Source organism: Manis javanica, chromosome 2 (genome assembly GCF_040802235.1).
Source record: "Manis javanica isolate MJ-LG chromosome 2, MJ_LKY, whole genome shotgun sequence".
In the NCBI taxonomy this organism is placed as follows: domain Eukaryota; kingdom Metazoa; phylum Chordata; class Mammalia; order Pholidota; family Manidae; genus Manis; species Manis javanica.
Genome location: NC_133157.1, coordinates 8,132,154 through 8,151,633, shown reverse-complemented (window position 1 = coordinate 8,151,633; position 19,480 = coordinate 8,132,154). Strand labels below are relative to the sequence as shown.

At 44.1% G+C, this 19,480-nt stretch overlaps 1 protein-coding gene across 25 annotated transcripts in view; it reads left to right on the top strand.

Annotated features, from left to right (window-relative positions):
- The window catches only part of RALGPS1 (Ral GEF with PH domain and SH3 binding motif 1), a 270,250-nt gene that overhangs the window by 45,808 nt on the left and 204,962 nt on the right, over positions 1-19,480 (top strand). For 22 of the 25 annotated variants that reach the window (XM_073224311.1, XM_073224316.1, XM_073224323.1 and 19 more), the window contains 3 exons: positions 2,871-2,992; positions 6,127-6,234; positions 14,316-14,366. In XM_073224311.1, the coding sequence (XP_073080412.1) occupies positions 2,936-2,992; positions 6,127-6,234; positions 14,316-14,366 (216 nt within the window). In that variant the 5' untranslated portion in view covers positions 2,871-2,935. Of the gene's footprint in view, positions 1-2,870; positions 2,993-6,126; positions 6,235-14,315; positions 14,367-17,871; positions 18,024-19,480 lie in introns of those variants that run through there. The other 3 variants (XM_073224325.1, XM_073224343.1, XM_037008138.2) reach the window with 3 other exon arrangements.

Below are 19,480 nucleotides of genomic sequence, written 5' to 3'. Positions count from 1 at the left end.
AAAATCCATCAACATCATCCACCACATCAACAAAAAGAAGGACAAAAACCACATGATCATCTCCATAGATGCTGAAAAAGCATTTGACAAAATTCAACATCCATTCATGATAAAAAGTCTCAACAAAATGGGTATAGAGGGCAAGTACCTCAACATAATAAAGGCCATATATGATAAACCCACAGCCAACATCAACTGAACAGCGAGAAGCTGAAAGCTTTTCCTTTAAGATCAGGAACAAGACAAGGATGCCCACTCTCTCCCCTTTTATTCAACATAGTTTGGGAGGTCCTCGCCATGCAATCAGACAACACAAAGAAATAAAAGGCATTCAGATTGGTAAAGAAGAAATTAAACTGTTGCTGTTTGCAGATGACATGATATTGTACATAAAAAACCCTAAAGAATCCACTCCAAAACTACTAGATCTAATATCTGAATTCAGCAACATTGCAGGATACAAAATTAATACACAGAAATCTGTGGCATTCCTATACACTAATGCTGAACTAGCAGAAAGAGAAATCAGGAAAACAATTCCATTCACAATTGCATCAAAAAGAATAAAATACCTAGGAATAAACCTAACAAAGGAGGTGAAAGACCTATATTCTGAAAAGTACAAGACACTCATGAGAAAAATTAAAGAAGATACCAATAAATGGAAACACATCCTGTGCTCATGGATAGGAAGAATTAATATTGTCAAAATGGCCATCCTGCCTAAAGCAATCTGCAGATTCAATGCTATACCTATCAAAATACCAACAGCATTCTTCAATGAACTGCAGCAAATAGTTCTAAAATTCATATGGAACCACAAAAGACCCCAAATAGCCAAAGCAATCCTGAGAAGGAAGAATAAAGCAGGGGGGATTATGCTCCCTGACTTCAAGCTCTACTACAAAGCCACAGTAATCAAGACAGTTTGGTACTGGCACAAGAAGAGACCCACAGACCAATGAACAGACTAGAGAGCCCAGATATAAATCCAAACATATATGGTCAATTAGTATACAATAAAGGAGCCATGTACATACAATCGGGAAATAACAGCCTTTTCAACAACTGGTGTTGGCAAAACTGGACAACTACGTGCAAGAGAATGAAACTGAATTATTGTCTAATCCCATACACAAAAGTAAACTTGAAATGGATCAGACCTGAATGTAAGTCATGAAACCATAAAACTCTTAGAAGACAACATAGGCAAAAATCTCCTGAATATAAACATGAGCAACTTTTTTCTGAATGCGTCTCCTCAAGCAAGGGAAGCAAAATAAAAAATGAACACATCAAGCTAAAAAGCTTCTGTACAGCAGAGGACACCATCAGCAGAACAAAAAGGCATCCTACAGTATGGGAGAATATATTTGTAAATGACATATCTGACAAGGGATTAACATCCAAAATATATAAAGAACTCACAGGCCTCAACACCCAAAAAGCAAATAACCCTGTTAAAAAATGGGCAGAGGATATGCACAGATACTTCTCCAAAGAAGAAATTCGGATGGCCAACAGGCACATGAAAAGATGCTCCACATCACTAATCATCAGGGAAATGCAAATAAAAACCACAATGAGATATCACCTCACAACGTAAGGATGGCCAGCATTGAAAAGACAAAGACCAACAAATGCTGGCAAGGATGGGGAGAAAGGAGAAGCCTACAGTGCTGGTGGGAATGTAAACTAGTTCAACCATTGTGGAAAGCAATATGGAGGTTCCTCAGAAAACTCAAAATAGAAATACCATTTGACCTGGGAATTCCTCTCCTAGGAATTCACCCAAAGAATATAATTTCTCAGATTCAAAAAAATATATGCACCCCTATGTTTATTGCAGCACTATTTACAATAGCCAAGATATGGAAGCAACCTAAGTGTCCATCAGTAGCTGACTGGATAAAGAAGAGGTGGTACATATACACAATGGAATACTATTCAGCCATAAGAAAAAAACAGATCCTACCATTTGCAACAACATGGATGGAGCTAGAGGGTATTATGCTCAGTGAAATAAGCCTTGCCAAGAAAGACAGGTATCAAATGATTTCCCTCATTTTTGGAGTATAACAATGAAGCAAAACTGAAGGAACAAAACAGCAACAGACTCCAAGAAGAGAGTAGCTGTTACCAAAGGGGATGGAGTGTGGGAGGGCGGGTGGGGAGGGAGGGAAAAGGGGAATGAGAGGTATTATGATTGGCACACATGGTGTGTGGGGGATCATGGGGAAGACAGTATAGCACAGAAAAGGCAAATAGTGACTCCCTGGCTTCTTACTATACTGTTGGGCAGTGACTGCAATGGAGTATGGTGGGGACATGATAGATAACATGGGTGAATGTAGTAACCGCATTGTTTTTCATGTGAAACCTTCATAGGAGTGTATATCAATAATACCTTAATAAAAAATAAAAAATAAAAGTAAGTAAATAAATAAATAAAACAAACGTCCCAAGCTTTAGTGCCTGCAAGAGCCAGGCATGTACCGGGATGGTTGCTCAGACCAGGCAGGTCTAAAAGGCGCCGGCTCCAGGACGAGGGGCAGCCACTGCTCAGCCCAGCGAATGGTTGTCATGCAGGAATGTGGGCTCAATCCTGCATTCCGTGGGAATCCAGAATTCTTTGTGAAACCTTCCAATTTTTAAACATTGGTGATTGATTAAAAAAATATGAAAACCTATACAAGCCCAACAAACCACATCTGTGGGCCATATTTAGCCTGGAGGCCACCAGCTTATAACCTTTCTTTAAAGGTCTCCTCTGGGCTCATCTGCTGAGGACCAGCAGAACTTCTTCCCATGGTGGGGAGGGATTAAGTTGGTTTTGAAGGCTGGTTTTTATGAGCCCCTTTGCCTTGCAGGACGTCTCCAGATAGGTTATGTCACCGACAGAGTCTGCCCTGAAGCTCCCCGTGGCCCGGAGACTATGGACAAGAGGAATGGTCTGATGGCTAGCGTGTTGGTCACCTCCCCCACTCCGCAGGTACAGAGACTGCAAGGATTGGGACTGTGGAGGGGCAGGGCGGGGGGCTCCTTTCAGCCGACCCAGGCCCAGCCGGGACAGTCCTGGACAGCAAGGCTGCAGGACCCCATGAATGCCAGCATCTGAGCACTCCTGAGGCCCCTTGCCATGCCAGGCGTGAGATCTGGGAGGTGTTCAGCCCTGAGGATCAGTGTGTTTTCTGAAGTTGTTCTCTTAAAAAAAAAAAAAACGAATACCTGCCCCGTCCAGTTGTAGCAAGTGCCACATTCCATTTTGGTGTCAATAAGGGATCAGACCTTTCCCAAGAAAAGCCGCTGCTTATTAAGTAAGTCACACATTCCAGAATGAAGTCAGACAGAAGTGATTCCACCTGGCCCTGTGCTCTTATTTACCTTGCTCAGTAGGAGATGGCTCTAAGGACTGGTGGTCTGAGAGTGGCCTGGGGGTTTGGGAGTTTGCTCTCCAGGTTCTGTAATGGAAAAGAGGCATACAGGAGGAGTGGGTGTTGTCTGAGACCCCGGGGTGCCACCATGCTGAATGCGTAATGCCTGGCTCCTGCAACAGCTGGCAAGGGAGCGCTCAGTGTTCTGAGCTCACAAGGCCCTCGTAGTCTGGCTGGCCTTTTGAAATGATCCTGTGTAATCTGCTAGAAATTCACAGCAACCAATTCATTTATACAAACCTTTCCAAAAAATTCCTTATTTTGATCTCTGGTTCTGAAAGCAGACTTGTGGGTACCTTTTACAATTCCCTGATGGCACAAATATAGGTTTAAATAATGTTACTGCACCATCATCACCACCACCACCACCACCCACCACCACCACCACCACCAATGAATGTATCTGGGGCAAGTTTTCATTAAGTAAGGCCACTTCTATGAGCATGTGTGTTTGGGGCAGAAGCAATGGGGTGTCACAGGAAAAGTTATAAAACCTGAAATCTCAGGAATGGACTCTGATAACTAGAGGAATCAGACTTTATTCACATTTACAATTTGTACTCCATTTAGAGTAAAACTTCTTTCATTTCTTGTCTGTGTGTGTATATATGTTTGTATATATATATACATCTGTGCACACATTTGCACATATATATTCTGCATATATTTATACATATGTATATATATACACATATGTACATATATGTGTATCTGGAACATGGTAAATGCTCAATAAATATCTGTTGAATGAATGAATGAATAAATACACATATAATGGAGGTGCTCTGTATGCTTTTGGGACTGGGTGACACATTTATACACGTAGACACCCATAATGTAGTGCTCACTCTGTGCCAGGCCCATTTTTGCACATTCCTCAGACATCATCTCCCTTGATCCTCACAGTGACCCTATCAGGTGTGTCCTGTTGCTTCACCTGGAACCTGGAGGTGAGGAAACTGACAGGGTGAAGGGAATAAAATGGCTTCAGCCACACAGCTGGTCAGTGATGGGTGGAGATTCCAAGCCAGGCCTTGGTGACCGTCAGCCAGTGCTGCGGATCATGATGACACTACACTGTCTTGAAGAAAACCAGCCCCGTCACCCCATCCCATCTGCTTCCTGGAAGTGCAGAGTGATTTATAGGCAATCGTCTGTTCAGCCTCTCTGTATAAGACTGTGAGCAGAGTACACTGCCCGTTCAGAGGCATTCAGGATCAGTCTTTTAACACAGATCCTCCTCAGGGGAGATTGTCCCATCACCTATAGGACTTTAAAAATAGTCATGCCTGAGCCTGCTAGGCCGTCCTTGAATCGGCATCTCCTTCGGAGGGGCATGCTGCCAGTTGCTTTGTAGAACTTCACTGTGTATAACCCAAACACAACCTGGGAGTAGGTTCTGGTAGTGCCATTTCACAGGTGATAACTGAGATTCAGTTCAAGGAACGGCTTGCCTGAGGTCAGACAGCAGTGTGTGGGGCTGGCACTTTCACCAAGCCCGTCTGGCTTTAGAGCTGCTCACACTGCACACACCACTTCTAAGCCCGTTTCTGAGCTTCAGTGTAACAGCCTCATTTGTAAAGCCTTCAGATGACTGGGCCTACTGGAATCTGCAGGTTCAAGTTTCCGCTCCTCCTTTTAACCTCATGTTTTCAGTTGTTGACTATTAATTGCCCTCACTGGCCTAAAACACTCTAGTTTCCAGTAAGATTGCAAATTTTTTCCAGGTAGAGCCATTTTGTAAAGAGTGAAATAATAGGAATTAATAAAAGCATATTCTCTAAGTCCCAGTCCAAGATGTTGAGGTTAATGGAAACCACAAAATCCCCCTTCATGGGTTGAGACAAGTAAAACCATTTGTGAATGGGGTGCAATTTTTGGGTGGTAAGCTCAACTGGTTCCCCAAAGTAGAATCTGATGAAATTAAAATAAAAAAGAAGGTGTTTTCAGCATTCTGGGAGCATCACAGTGTTGGGTTTCATGAAACTGGCCACACTGGGGGTTTTAACCTGCTCTTTTGTGGGCTACCTTTCTTCTTACATGTAGGACTCATATGTTCTTCTTAACAAGGGACTCTACTAAATACAGTTTTCTCCAAAGCCAACTGGTTACCTCTCACCTCATCAGCTAATAGGCTTTGTATTTCAACTGGTCCATACATGAAATTTCCTGCCATGACTTCCAGTAGAAAAAAAAGGTGAAACTAGGTAATGTTTGCAAGAGTAACAAAACAGATGATCCCCTCAGGCCTCTGGAGGTGTGAAGGCCTGTTCTCTCTGAAGGAAGCATGGGCTTATCTTTCCACCCACCTCTACACAGCCAGTTGGAAGCAGTTGAGAGTAGTGCGTGAGGGTATGTGCTCTGGGGTCAGGTAGCTGCGGAACTAGGTTGACCTGTGGTCTCTTTAGTTTCCTAGCTGAGATACCCTGGGGAAGTCACATCGCCCCTCCTGCCTGTTGAGTAAAGGGGGAATAATGATAGTGTGCACTCAGAGAGTTCCTGTGAGGATTAAATGAGATCGTACATATGAAGCGCTTCACAGAGTGCCTGGGGTGGCACGAAGCGCCAGGCAGCAGAAGCTGTGCCTTTGTACACTGTCACTCTTGTGGCCTCGTGTCGGAGATTTGGGAGTGAGCGGTTCTGGAGTCCGCAGACTGCTCAGGCGGCACCGTATCTCCCGTCCTCTCCCTAGGGCAGCAGCAGCTCAGACTCTCTGGAGGGCCAGAGCTGCGACTATGCCAGCAAGAGCTACGACGCCGTTGTCTTCGATGTCTTGAAAGTGACTCCTGAGGAATTTGCTGTAAGTAACAGAGCTGATGGGGTGGCTGGGCACCACACGGGCACTAGAGAGGGTCACGCTCAGGGCTTTTTGCTCAGGTTAATAACCCCCATATACCCAACGATAGGGGATTTTTGAATAGAATATTCTTTATGCGAAACCATGCACATTAAAAAGGATACTGTCAATTTAGAAATGAACCACCTGAATAGTAAGTGAAAGGAGCAGGTTCTAGCACAATTTATGGAGAATAATGCTGTTTTCTAAAGAGCATGTACAACACACACATATTTACATAAAAAAGTCTAGATTTGATGTTTACATATTCATAAATACCTGGATATATGCAACTGAACATACTGTTTACTGGTTGTAGTATTCTAGGTAATTGGAGTTTAATGTTTTTGTACTTCCTGTGTTTTTACAATGACTATTTTCTACAAAGATAATTTTACTTGGGCAATTTTTGTAATCACACCTTTTTAGAAAGTTGTCTTCTCTTCAGTCAGCATGTTGCTGTGGGTCTGGCTGAAGACTGTTTCCCGTGGTGGAGCCCAGCTGGGTCCGCGTCCAGCTGTGACTCAGTTTCTTCCCTTTGCACTTGGAGGCTGGAGGGAGTGTGCTGGCTCTGTAGTGACCTTGAGCCTGGATGCAGGCGCTGTCCCAGATTGTATTTCTCCATAGAACATGGAAGCATTTCCCATCAGGCCCCCTTCTTCTCTGGCCCCCTTGTTGTAACAGGTTTTGTGCCCTCCAGGGCACCTCCAGCCCTCACCAGGCTCCACGTTGTGGCTCTGATGTCATTGGCTCCCACGCTTACTTTGTGCCAGGCCATGCTGAACCCGCCACGTGCATCATCTCTTCCAGTGTGTCCCAGGAATCCTTTTGAAAACTGTGTGGAACTCTAGTGGCTCCATCACATGGGTGTGAGACCCGAGTTCCTCCCAGGTCTTCAAGCCCACTGTGGTCCCTCCCGGCCTCCTCTTCGGCCTCATCTCCCTGCCCCCAGCTATGCTTTGGCTGCCTCTTTCTTCCCCGGTTCACCCACCATCTGCCTCAGGGCCCTGCAGTCCTAAGGGCTCTTCTGTACATGTCTCTGCCTCTGTTCAAGTGTCAGTCCCTGAAGAGGACTTTCATGGGCTGAAGCAGCATCTCTCCATCACTCTCTCTTCCCTTTCCCTGTTCTGTTTTCTTCATCTCTCTTACTACTACCCAACATCACATTATATAATAGTACTTTTTATGGTATAGCCCCTCCACTGAAATACAAACTCCCTAAGGACAGGAACTTCATCTGATTTGCTCGTTAATCTAGACCCAGTACCCAGAATCGTGCCCAGGTCATAGTAGGTGTTCAGTAAATACATGTTGCCTGAAAGAATTCAGTCCTCAGAGCAACCTGATGAGGTAGATTATTAGCTCCCAATTTTCTAATAAAGAAACTAAGGATCTGAGACATTAATTTCTTTTGCCTGCATTGTACAGCCAGGTCTGAAGCCTTTCTTTCCTTATTATTCGCCTAATGCTGAATGTAATAATAAGGGTAGTGTACATTTTGAACACCAGCTATGTCTAGGTCTTGTGCTGAATGTTTTACATGAATTAGGTGACTTACTTTTCTCAACAGTCTTATAAGCTAGGTATGTTTATTATTGTGTACTGATGAGCAGGTCAGTAGAGAGGAAAGTCACGTTGCACAGATAGTGTGGCACTATCTATGTGGGATTCAAGAGCAGGGCCTTCTGACCTTCTAGACCAGAGCTATCCAACAGAAATGTAATCTGAACCACCTGTGCAATTTTACATTCTCTAGTAGCTACATTAAAAAAAAGAAGTGAAATTCTTTTAAAAAACATGTTTTAACTTAGTATACCTGAAATACTATCATGTCGACATGCAAGCAGCATCCAGAGTCTGGATGTACCACAATATTTTTCAATAAGTCCCTTACGATGGCCTTTTAGGTTGTTTCCAGATTTTTGCTACTACAAATAACGGTACTGTAAACACATATATTTTTATCTAATATATCTAAAATCCCCATATATACCAGTGCTTTTCTTTCTGTAGATATAGGGATTGTTGTCAATGGTGTGCTTGTTTCAGTGTTTAGGAGATAATATCTGAGTGCAATGCCTGATCCTGGACCAAGAAAAAATTGCCATAAAACCAATATTGGGATAATTAGCCAATGTTGAATGTGGACTGTATATGTAATACTCTTGTACCAGTGATAAATTTGCTGAATGTAGTAATTTTATCATCATTATGCAAGAGGATGCTTTTATTCTTGGGAAATAACATGCTGAAGAATTTAGGAGTGAAGAGTCATAATACCTGCATTTTACCCTCAAGTGGTTCCGAGAAAGGAGTGTAGATAATATAATTACATACATAGAGATAAATGAGGCAACATGTTAACAATTAGTGAATCTAGGTGAGAGGTGGTAGAGTTTATCTAATATGTATTATTTTTGCAACTTTTTTGAAAGTTTGACGTTGAAAAACTTTTCATGAGTTTCTGTCGGATTACTTTCCAAAAAGAACAGAGCAGGTCACATCCCATCAGTCGTTTCCTTGACTAGGATTCTCAAACTGCCAGACGCGTGCTTCCCTGTGGCAGTGGGAGTGGAAGCAGGCGTATACTTTGGAGCTGATGACCTTGTTCTGTGAGCACAGCCACACGTTGGGGGAGCATCCTAAACGCGGATTTGAAGACACCTTCAGTTATAAGACATGCCTCACCAATTTGCCCACGGCGTTGTCTGTCTGTCTGGGGGCTGGGAGAGCCCAGGCGAAGGCTGTGTCTGGGAAGAGAGGATTTGGTCACCACTGTCGGAGGAGAGAAACACTACATTCAATATATACAAAAAATGTGTACTTAAGTTTATCCACATAATACCCCCTCTTTCTTTAGGGCCACACTGGGGAGTGCTCCAGTGGGCCTCTCCTTGGGAAGGATTCATCTTCACAGAAATGTTCTACCATATGTGGAGATTGACTATTTCCTGAAAGTCTGGATCTTTAGGGCACCCTGGGCTGGGAGGAAGGAGGAGATAGGAAAATGGGTTAGGTTAGGATTAAGGATGGCATTACCAGGTAAATAGCTTAATTGTACATCCTATACTAATGCTGTATTTCCAAAAGTAAGGAGAAGCCATTAGGAGGCTTGTTGCTGAGCGTCCTCCTGGGTCCAGGTGTGTGCTTCCCACTGCAGGGCTTTGCTGCTGGGGCAGGAGAGCCCCGTTGTCTCGCATTTCCATTGAGGCTGTGGCACTCCCCTGGGCAGCCCTTTCCTCTGGGAAGCGGGGGAAGCTGTGCGCCTCTCCTGGGGGCGGGGCAGGGTCCCCAGAGGTGGGGAGCTGGCTGTGAAGAGGGACAGGACCTACCCTTGCCGCTCAAGCCCCCACACCTCTCCATACTCTGTCCTTCTGGTAAAACTGTCTGCCTTGGCATGCTCCAACTTTGGGGAAGGATTCTCCCCAGCAACCTCGTTTGCATGTGTTTGGCTTGGTAGTAAAATGACATGAAATCTGTAATCTGATGATTTTACCTTGTATCAATAAATTCTTGGTCTGGACACTGGGTCTTTTTTGACCAGAGTTGAGAGGTAGAAATTAGAGAGATTGTTCTGAAAACCCTCAATTGTGTGTTTGAGACCTGCCAGTCTTTTAAGTCTGCTGACCGCTGTTGTTCATTTTGAATGAAACACCTGAACACATTTTCTGAGTTATGGTCTGAGCAGGGTTCAGAATATTAGAAACTTAGGCCACCCAAAAAAATATGGAATATGAAGTCATTATTTATTTAAATAAATCATTTGGAAATTCACTCTTAAACCTGAGAGCTGATGGCAGGATGGAAAGGAAGTCATCTAGTTTTCACCTTAGCAAACTTTTAGTTCTTCTCCTAAATGACTGCAAACATCCTGCCGGTTCTCCCAGACAGGGAGTTGACTTGAACTGTGGTCGAGATTTCCAAAGCCCTCTGAGCTTTCAGCTCAGATCTCCTATTTTCACAAGGCCTTTCTGTTCCCCACGATGGCAGAGTTAATCCAAATGTGAGGAGCTCTTGGCTAACCATCTCTGTGGGTCTGGCAGGAGAAATGCGTCTGTTTGCATTGCCTGGGATGTAGCTCTAGGCCAGACACACAGGCCTATAGGCCTTCAGGGCTTAGTAGTCACTCCACTACTAGAGCCAGATCCACGTGCTGGTGTCCACTGCCCCCTTGCCCCTGGTGGGTAGACCCGGATGTGCAACGGCTCAGATTACCAAGGGCTTTGTTACTCCTAGTGCCATCTGCCGCCTCTCTTCCGAGCTCCCACCGGTGACGGCATTTCACCTCTGTGCCCTTGAAGAGCACTAGCCTATTGGAGGGAATGAGAAGCTCTCTACTGAAGCCACCTGCTTATTTTCCTCTCCTGCTCAGATGCTTTGCCCTGCATCTTGTGCTTCTCAGGAGTCCAGTGATCTTAGAACAGCTTTAAATTGAGCCAGGAGGTAACCGCAGTTCTGCACCTAAGCCCTGGGTTGTGGTTACGGTTGGCATTCTTTGTGTGTTGCCATTTTTCTCCAATGTATTCTTGACACGAGGCTTTTTTCATGACAAAATTTGCTGACTCAGTATAATAGCCTCTTTTAAGTATTCTCTAAAGCAATTTTGATGCATGTGTAGTCAAAACAAATTAGTGGTCCCGTATTTCCTAGCTCATGTATTGGTCAGGAGCCATAAGTTTACATGCCAGTACATGAGTCTATCTATGTGACTTCCCTTTTGCCAAAAAAAAAATGTGCGTGTGTGTGTGTGTCTGTGTGTGTGTGTGTGTAGGGTATATAAATCTGTATGTATATATAGTAGATCTTTATGAAAATTCAAGACACGTCTTGCCTTGAGTTTTCACAGAAATCCCATAAGATAGGGATTATTGTCATCTTTTTCTAGATGTGGCACTGAGACTGGGAGAGGTTAAGTCATGTGTCAAAGAGAATATTGCTGTTAGGCACTGGCATCCAGACATATGCCTCAGCCTGCTGATTGCAGAGCCCGTGTTTGTTTCACTGCATCACATCTGCCACTGAAACCTATTCACAGTGGAAGGGGTCTTCTCGCACTGGTGGGGATCCAAAGACCCTCAGCCTCCTTTCCCTGGCCTGTCACAGGGGCGTCTATTAACTGACCCCTGGCATCCCATGTGACCCAGGGAGATAGGTAGGTCGTATGATGTCAGCTCGGCTCATGCCGTGGCCTGCATACCCGTCACTGATGCTCCCTCTTAAAGTCGCCTGAAGAGTTTCTGATGATGGGAACAGCCTTTTAATTGAATGTGTCTTTTCTGTATTGACAACATAAGTGCTTTGCAAGCTAACTGTGGTAAAGGACCAGTTTTTTTTCATTTCCCATCCATTGAGGAATGAAACTTTTAAAGAATTCAATAAAGATGTCATGGCAATTTACTCTAAAAGTTTACAAATGCTTGCTTTCAGATTCTCTAGTTACGTCATTGTGGGCTAGCCTAATAAACAGTTCATGGTCTAACACTGGTCTGTGGATGCATCTTGAATAGCATTCTACCATATAATTTAGAGGAGGCTTAGATTTCAGAAGAAATGTACAATTTCTATAAGCCACAACTTAAAAAAACTTACATTTAGAATAATAGATAGTGTCTCTGTTTAGCATCTGATTTTTAATATTACGTCTACAACTTTTTTAAATTATGGAAGTAATTCATACTTGAAACAAAAACCCAAGTAGTACAAAAATACCCAAACTAAAACTGTTCCTTTTACTCCCAGCCTACCCTCCAAACTACTATTATCAATTCTTTTTTTTAAATTTATTTTTTTATTAAGGTCTCATTGAAGTACACTTTTATGAAGGTTTCACAAGAAAAACAATGTGGTCATTATATTCACCCTTATTATTGAGTCCCCCCCACCATACCCCATTGCAGTCACTGTCCATAAGTGTAGTAAGATGCCACAGAGTCCCTATTTTTCTTCTCTGAGCTATACTATCTCCTCCATGACCCCACACACACTATGTGCACCAATCATGATACCCCACAATCCCCTTCTCCCTCGCTCCCCACCCACCCTACCCTATCCCCACCCCACCCCTTTGGTAACGACTAGTCCCTTCTTGGAGTCTGTGAGTCTGCTGCTATTTTGTTCCTTCAGTTTTGCTTCGTTGTTATACTCCACAAATGAGGGAAATCATTTAGTATTTGTCTTTCTCTGCCTGACTTATTTCACTGAGCATAATACCCTCTAGCTCCATCCATGTTGCTGCAAATGGTAGGATTTGTTTCTTTCTTATGGCTGAATAATATTCCATTGTGTATATGTACCACATCTTCATTATCCATTCATCAGTGATGGACACTTATGTTGCTTCCATATCTTGACTATTGTAAATAGTGCTGCAATAAACACAGGGGTGCATATGTCTTTTTGAATCTGAGAAGTTGTTTTCTCCGGGTAAATTCCTAGGAGAGACCTAGGAATTCCTGGGTCAAATGGTATTTATATTTTTAATTTTCTGAGGAACATCTATACTGATTTCCACAATGGTTGAAGTAGTTTACATTCCCACCAGCAGTGTAGGAGGGTTCCCCTTTCTCTGCATCCTCGCCAGCATTTGTTGTTCCTAATCTTTTTTATGTTGGTCATCCTAAATGGTATGAGGTGGTATCTCATTGTGGTTTTAATTTGCATTTCCCTGATAATTAGTAATGTGGAGCATCTTTTCATGTGCCTGTTGGCCATCTGAATTTCTTTTTTGGGAAAGTATCTGTTCATATCCTCTGTTTGCTTTTTGGGTGTTGAGGAGTGTGAGTTCTTTATATATTTTGAATATTAACCCCTTGTCAGATATGTCATTTACAGATATATTCTCCCATACTGTAGGATGCCTTTTTGTTCTGCTGATAGTGTCCTTTGCTGTACAAAAGCTTTTTAGCTTGATGTAGTCCCATGTGTTCATTTTTTGTTTTGTTTCCCTTGCCCGAGGAGATGCGTTCAGGAAAAAGTTGCTCATGTTTATATTCAGGAGATTTTTGCCTATATTGTCTTTTAAGAGTTTTATGGTTTCATGACTTACATTCAGGTCTTTGATCCATTTCGAGTTTACTTTTGTGTATGGGATTAGACAATAATCCAGTTTCATTCTCTTGCGTGTAGCTGTCCGGTTTTGCCAACACCAGTTGTTGAAGAGGCTGTCATTTCCCCATTGTATATCCATGGCTCCTTTATTGTATACGAATTGACCATATATGCTTGGATTTATACCTGGGCTCTCTAGTCTGTTCATTGGTCTATGGGTCTCTTCTTGTGCCAATACCAAATTGTCTTGATTACTGTGGCTTTGTAGTAGAGCTTGAAGTCAGGGAGCATAATCCCCCTGCTTTATTCTTCCTTCTCAGATTGTTTTGGCCATTCAAGGTCTTTTATGGTTCCATATGAATTTTAGAACTATTTGTTCTAGTTCGTTGAAGAATGCTGTTGCTATTTTGATAGGGATTGCTTTGAGTCTGTAGATTGCTTTAGGCAGGATGGCCATTTTGACAATATTAATTCTTCCTATCCATGAGCACAGGATGTGTTTCCATTTATTGGTATCTTCTTTAATTTCTCTTATGAGTATCTTGTAGTTTTCAGTCTTTCACTTCCTTTGTTAGGCTTATTCCTTGGTATTTTATTCTTTTTGATGCAGTTGTGAATGGAATTGTTTTCCTGATTTCTCTTTCTGCTAATTCATCATTAGTGTATAGGAATGCCGCAGATTTCTGTGTATTAATTTTGTATCCTATTATCAATTCTTAAATTGGGAGTTTGTCTCATATTCAAGAAAGAAGGATGTGGATCAAGATTTATGAAGAGGGAAGGGATGGGAGAGGCATTTTAGAAGTTTATCCAATTTTTTACTTTGTTCTTTCTTGATTTTTATTTCAAAGGGGCAAATATAACTTTTAACAATTATTACTTAATTACTCTGTATAGATTCAGAGTTATCAGTGTTATTACTCTGTATAGGTTCAAAGTAACATGACAGTTAATTTTGATTTGCAGTGTTTTCTAACACTGATTCTCTTTTGTTGCAGAGCCAGATCACATTAATGGACATACCCGTGTTTAAAGCCATCCAGCCTGAGGTCTGTACTTTGTCCTTTATCCTGTCCTACCAATACTGTGGCTGGGAAGAGAGGGTTAGTCAGCCACGTTAGACTCAGTCTCTCGGTTTCTCTCTCGAGGTCTCTAGAAAAGCTAGTTATCGATTTAAGCCCCTATTGAAGAGAGCATCTGGAGCTTCCCACGCAGTGGTGATCACTCTTGAAGCCGTGTGTCTGGGTTCTCCAGAGAATGCCAGCACATGTGGCCCACTCTGGTAGGGCTGGGCACAGTTGGTACCCAAGGCCTCCACACCTGAGTGAGGCCTTGCCAAAATAATTCCTTTTCCCAGCCTTGCCCGACTAAATTTCAGGTCATTGTCAAGAAGAGGATGTGAGGATGCATTTTTCTATAGAGCTTTCTTTTTGTTGGTCCCAAATTCTGGTGGTTGCCTTGTTTCTGATTTTGAAACCAGTTGCCACAGCGAAACATATATATATTCACGTTAAAAGCATATGTACATTTTTAGAAACCAGATATTCCATAAGACGACAAAAGTTGATTTGGGTTTTTAAAAAAAATTCCTGGATATGTTTAGTAGTTGATAACAATGCTTTATTTTAGTTAGCATTCTTTTTTTGTTAGGAAGTAATAGAAATTAATTTCAAAGTAGCTGAATTAGGCAGAGGAGGACTTCACTGTGGTGTAAAGGGGCACTTGACAGAATCTGTGGGTGTGGAACTCAGGCAGCACGGTGAGCCAGCCAGGATGCGAGCCGCCCCACCTCTGCCTTTCCCTCTGCCTCCTTCTCTCTCCTGCCTTCCTGTCTGCCCGTGTGGTCCAGTGCAGCCTCCCCAAAGGGCCCACATTTACATGATCCCCGCTTAAGCCGCCTTCCAGACTGAGCCCAGCGACTCTCAGTCCAGCTTAGCTGAGTCACGTCTGTTGCTGGTTCAGTGACTTAGGTCAGGAGTATGTGGCCAAGATGAATAAGCACAGCTGAGGGGACCTGGTCTTGTGAGTGGGGCGCAGATTTCAGAGAACAGGAGTGTAGGTGGGGAGATATATCAAAAGGTGTCTGCTTGAAACCACAATATGAATTCCAGAATACGCTTAACATAAATAATGCCCTTTGTACAGTATGGTAACTGTTTAGACTGAGAAAACAGCATATTTTCATACAAAGCCAGACAAAGGCTCCAGGCCTTCTGCGAGCTGGCATCTAACCTACTTCAAATTAGGAGGATACTGGTATGGCTCGCTGCGGTCAGCATTTTATGTGAAGACGTGGCAATGGTTTGTATTATTTTATTGTATGTGTTTCTGTGTGTGTGCGTGCGCGTGCACATACACGTGTTGTGTTCATTAGGTTTAGGAGAAGAGCTATGCTTGCTTGTTGAATTGGCTTACTCAGTCTTTTTCTTTTTTCTTCCCATGTGGAATTATCCATTCTTGCTGCTTAAAAAAAACAAAAACAAAATGAAAACAACTTATTACTACTTGGAGCCTTTTCAGGGAGCAGTTGTGTGTTGGTTGCCTTAGTTCTCACATGAACCTATTTCGGATCATGTGTCCTGCGAAGCTTTGGTCTGAGACAGTTCAGACATTTGAATCTTTATTCTTTGTCCTGAGCATCGCAGAGGGCAGCCCAGCTTGCTGTGAGCCTGAACCCTGAACCTGGGTGTGTCCAGGGAGGCTGAGACCGCTGCTCAGGTGGATTGTAGGAGGGAAGGGGGTGGGGAGCTCTTCAGAGGCACACCTAGGCGTACTTTTCCCTGGGGCACTGCAGTGTGGAAGGTGCCTTACCCAAGGCATATCTTGTTTCAAGTTGTGATAAGACATTAAAGTGGAGATGTTTTGCTTTCAAGATCGTAGCTTGGAGCAGTGGTTCTCAGCCAGCTGCACCCAGGGATCACCTGGTGCCTTGGCACATGGCCTGCCAAGGCTCTATCCCGGACCCCTGCACCTGAATCCCTGGATCGGGGCCATTTTGTAAAAGCTTATCGGGTGATTCTGATGCAGAATGAAGATTAAGAGCTAACTGTTTTGAGGTATCTGGAGAAACCCCAAACCTTAAGGTCTCGGATCTATGATATATTAGCAAAAGCATGGAAGCATTTGTTCCTCACTGTCATTGTCAAATCTGTGATTAAAAGGAGGACCCTGGGAGCTGCCCCAGCTGTTTTGTTCTTGTTCTTGTTAGCAGACTAAAAACTGGAATTTTTCCCCTTAATGATGCCTGCCACATTGTGACTGGACCACCCCAGAGTTGGAAGGACATGAGTAAGGGACAGTTATAAGTCTGATGTAGACAAGACTTGCTGGGAAGCAGAGGCCAGCATCTGAGAGCAAGTTGTGTGCTGTGAGTGATGTGGACGCTCAGAACACCAGGAAAGCCATGGACCACTTCCTTTTGGCCGAGGCTATGCATCTGAGTCAGTGGGAGAGTTCTGTAGAAAGGTGCAGATGCCCAGGCTTCATCCTCGGAGATCCAGATTCCACAGGCTTAGAGTGGGGCTGGAAATCTGTGTTTCAAGCCACTGCAGTCACGATTCTTTTTGATGTGTGAATTGCCCTCTCTTTAAACAGTGGGAGCCCTTTCATGTCACCTCCCATATCCTTTTAATATGGTCCCATTATTTTTTTATAGCTTCCAAGATATACCAATGGTGCACTGTACGTTTCCTGCTGAGGGCCTGGAACCGGGCATTCCTTCAGGGGTGCTGGTTTCTTTTAGTGGAGAAATATATTTAGAAACCACAATCTGGGTGACAGGATATTCATAGCTACTGGGTCGCTGTTGCTTTTAGGCCCCTTCAGTGGACAGGGCTAGGAAAAGTCATGAGTTCATAATTAGAATAGGTGGTGTTATTTCTGCACAATTCTTCCTTCCCTCCTTGCCATAACTTCCCTGTGGAGAGTGTATATTTCCCCACCCTGACTTTGGGCTTGGCCCTGTGACTTGGGCATACGTGACAGTATGCAAGTGGTGAGGAGGAAGCAAGACAAGCTCCCACCAGGCCTGTTGGAACTTCCGCTCTCCAAGGTGCCCTGGTAGCTGTTGACCATTTAGCCTGAGTCCCAAAATGAGGACAGTGTGGATGACTTGAGCCTAACCCAAAGCCTGAATCCCGGCCTGACCTGGCCCAGCTGAAGTGAACCAGTGGAGATCAGCTGAACCGCAGTCACTCTGCAGACCTGGGAGCGTGGAATCAGTGTTATTGTTGTGAGCCTCTGAGATCTGGGGATCGTTTGTCATGCTGCCTTGTCTTGTAGGAATATGGCCAATACAATGTTGATTTTTCCCATTCAGATCTAACATTACAGGGTTGTTAACTATTACCTCGATGTTTATGTGTTCTTTTTCACTGACAATTTTGGTTCCTAACAACATTAAATAGTTACTTTTGGGATTATCCCATCTTATATAAAAAATAGTTTAAAAATAATAATATCAATATTACTATTGACCAGCAGACTATTGGTTAAAGTTTAGCATTTCTTTGCAGCTCTGTTTGCCTTCAGTTCCTCTTCTCCTTCTGTCCTTCCTGTCACTCGCCGCCCAGTGGGCCTCCTTCGCTGACCTCCCCCCTCAGGTCTCTGGAAGCATAGGGCAGAAGGGAGGGCTGTCATGGGTCTGGAGGTCTGCATCCTGGGAGACCCTGTTGTGATCCTGGTGCCTGGGACATAGTAGACATTCAGTAAGTACTTGTTGAATGAGTGGAGAATGGATGCCAGAGAGGCATGGTAGCAAGAACCCTATCTGGCTGGGTTTAGGCCCATCACCAAGGGGGGCATACCAGCAAGGGAACCTTATTCCCAGAGTGTCTGTTTGTGGTGTGACCACTTCCCCCAAAGCAAGGGCTTTGCCTGGTGAGCTCAGCCTTTGAAGATTCAAATTTCCAAATGCCATTAAGGGTAGAACTGTGGCTTGTGCAAGGGGAACCACAAGAACAAGATCTCGGGGCTTAGAGGAAGCCAGGCAGATGGTGCAGTAAGGATCGGCAGAAAGCAGGGAAAATGGAAGATAGAAACTGCAGAACCATAACTGCCCTGTCCCCCTGGTGACTCTAATAAGTGACCAATTTTATCAAAAAATTGCCAGTTAATGCAGATACGGATTTTCAGCATAATAGCTCACAGCTGTGTTTGACTGGTACACATGGCCTAGAATGGCATCCTCTCCGTGGTGGACTGGGTTACAGGGCCTGGGTGGTTCCTGGCTGCTGGGGCTCAGGATGAAGGCTGCTTTGGAAGGTCCTTCTGAGGGGTCCTGCAGACAGCACCCTTGTGGGAGGGTACATTTTCAGGGTGGCATTTTGTCTCCACCAGCATTTCCCACCAAATCTGTTTGTCAGCTTGTGGAGTTGAAGGCCCACCAGTTTCTCAGAGGCCAGTGTAAATGTCAGAACTGTTATTGTCATTAGTTTCATTGTGGAACGGCTTCAGTGGGGAACGGCTGTTCTCAGAACGTGCTGAGAATGGCAGAGTCTGGGCTTTGCTTGGCTCGGGGTTCTGTCCGCACCGAGCTGCTGGGCCCATTAGTGCTGCGCCCATTAGTGCCGCACAATGATCTTCAGAGCAGGGACGTGATCTGACAAAGCTGGCGTTGAGTCTGGCTCTACCCTTACTAGCTTGGACTTTGGACAAGTTACTCGCTCTTTATGCTTCAATTTTCTCATGTGTAAAATGGGGGAGAGAATACTTTTACCTTCCAATGGGCATGTAAGACTTAGTTTTGTCCCTGCAGGTGGTAAGTTCCCAGTAACTTGTGGTTATTTTTTCTCACCAGTGCACAGTTTGAATAGAGTCTATATTGTGGATGTGAGGTCCTGCTCAACAGGACACTCGTGATGTGTGTGTGGGAGCCAGCGGCCCAGAGGAGGCAATGCTTTGAGTAGCACAGTGGTTAAGAGCACTGTCCTTGGAACCCTTCAGGCCAGAGTTCCCATCCTGGTCCCCTGGGTGGCAGGGAAGCTGAGGTCTAGAGGAAGGCTTACACCGCGGTGCCTGGAGGTTGCTGCGAACACCAGGTGGGAGACTCACTCTGCCCGGACCTGGGACGCTGGCGCTGAGCTCGAAGGCTGGAAGGGATCGGATCTTACGGGTGATCTGGGGAACGGGATGAGAGTAGGCAAGAGCGTTTCAGGGAGAGTGA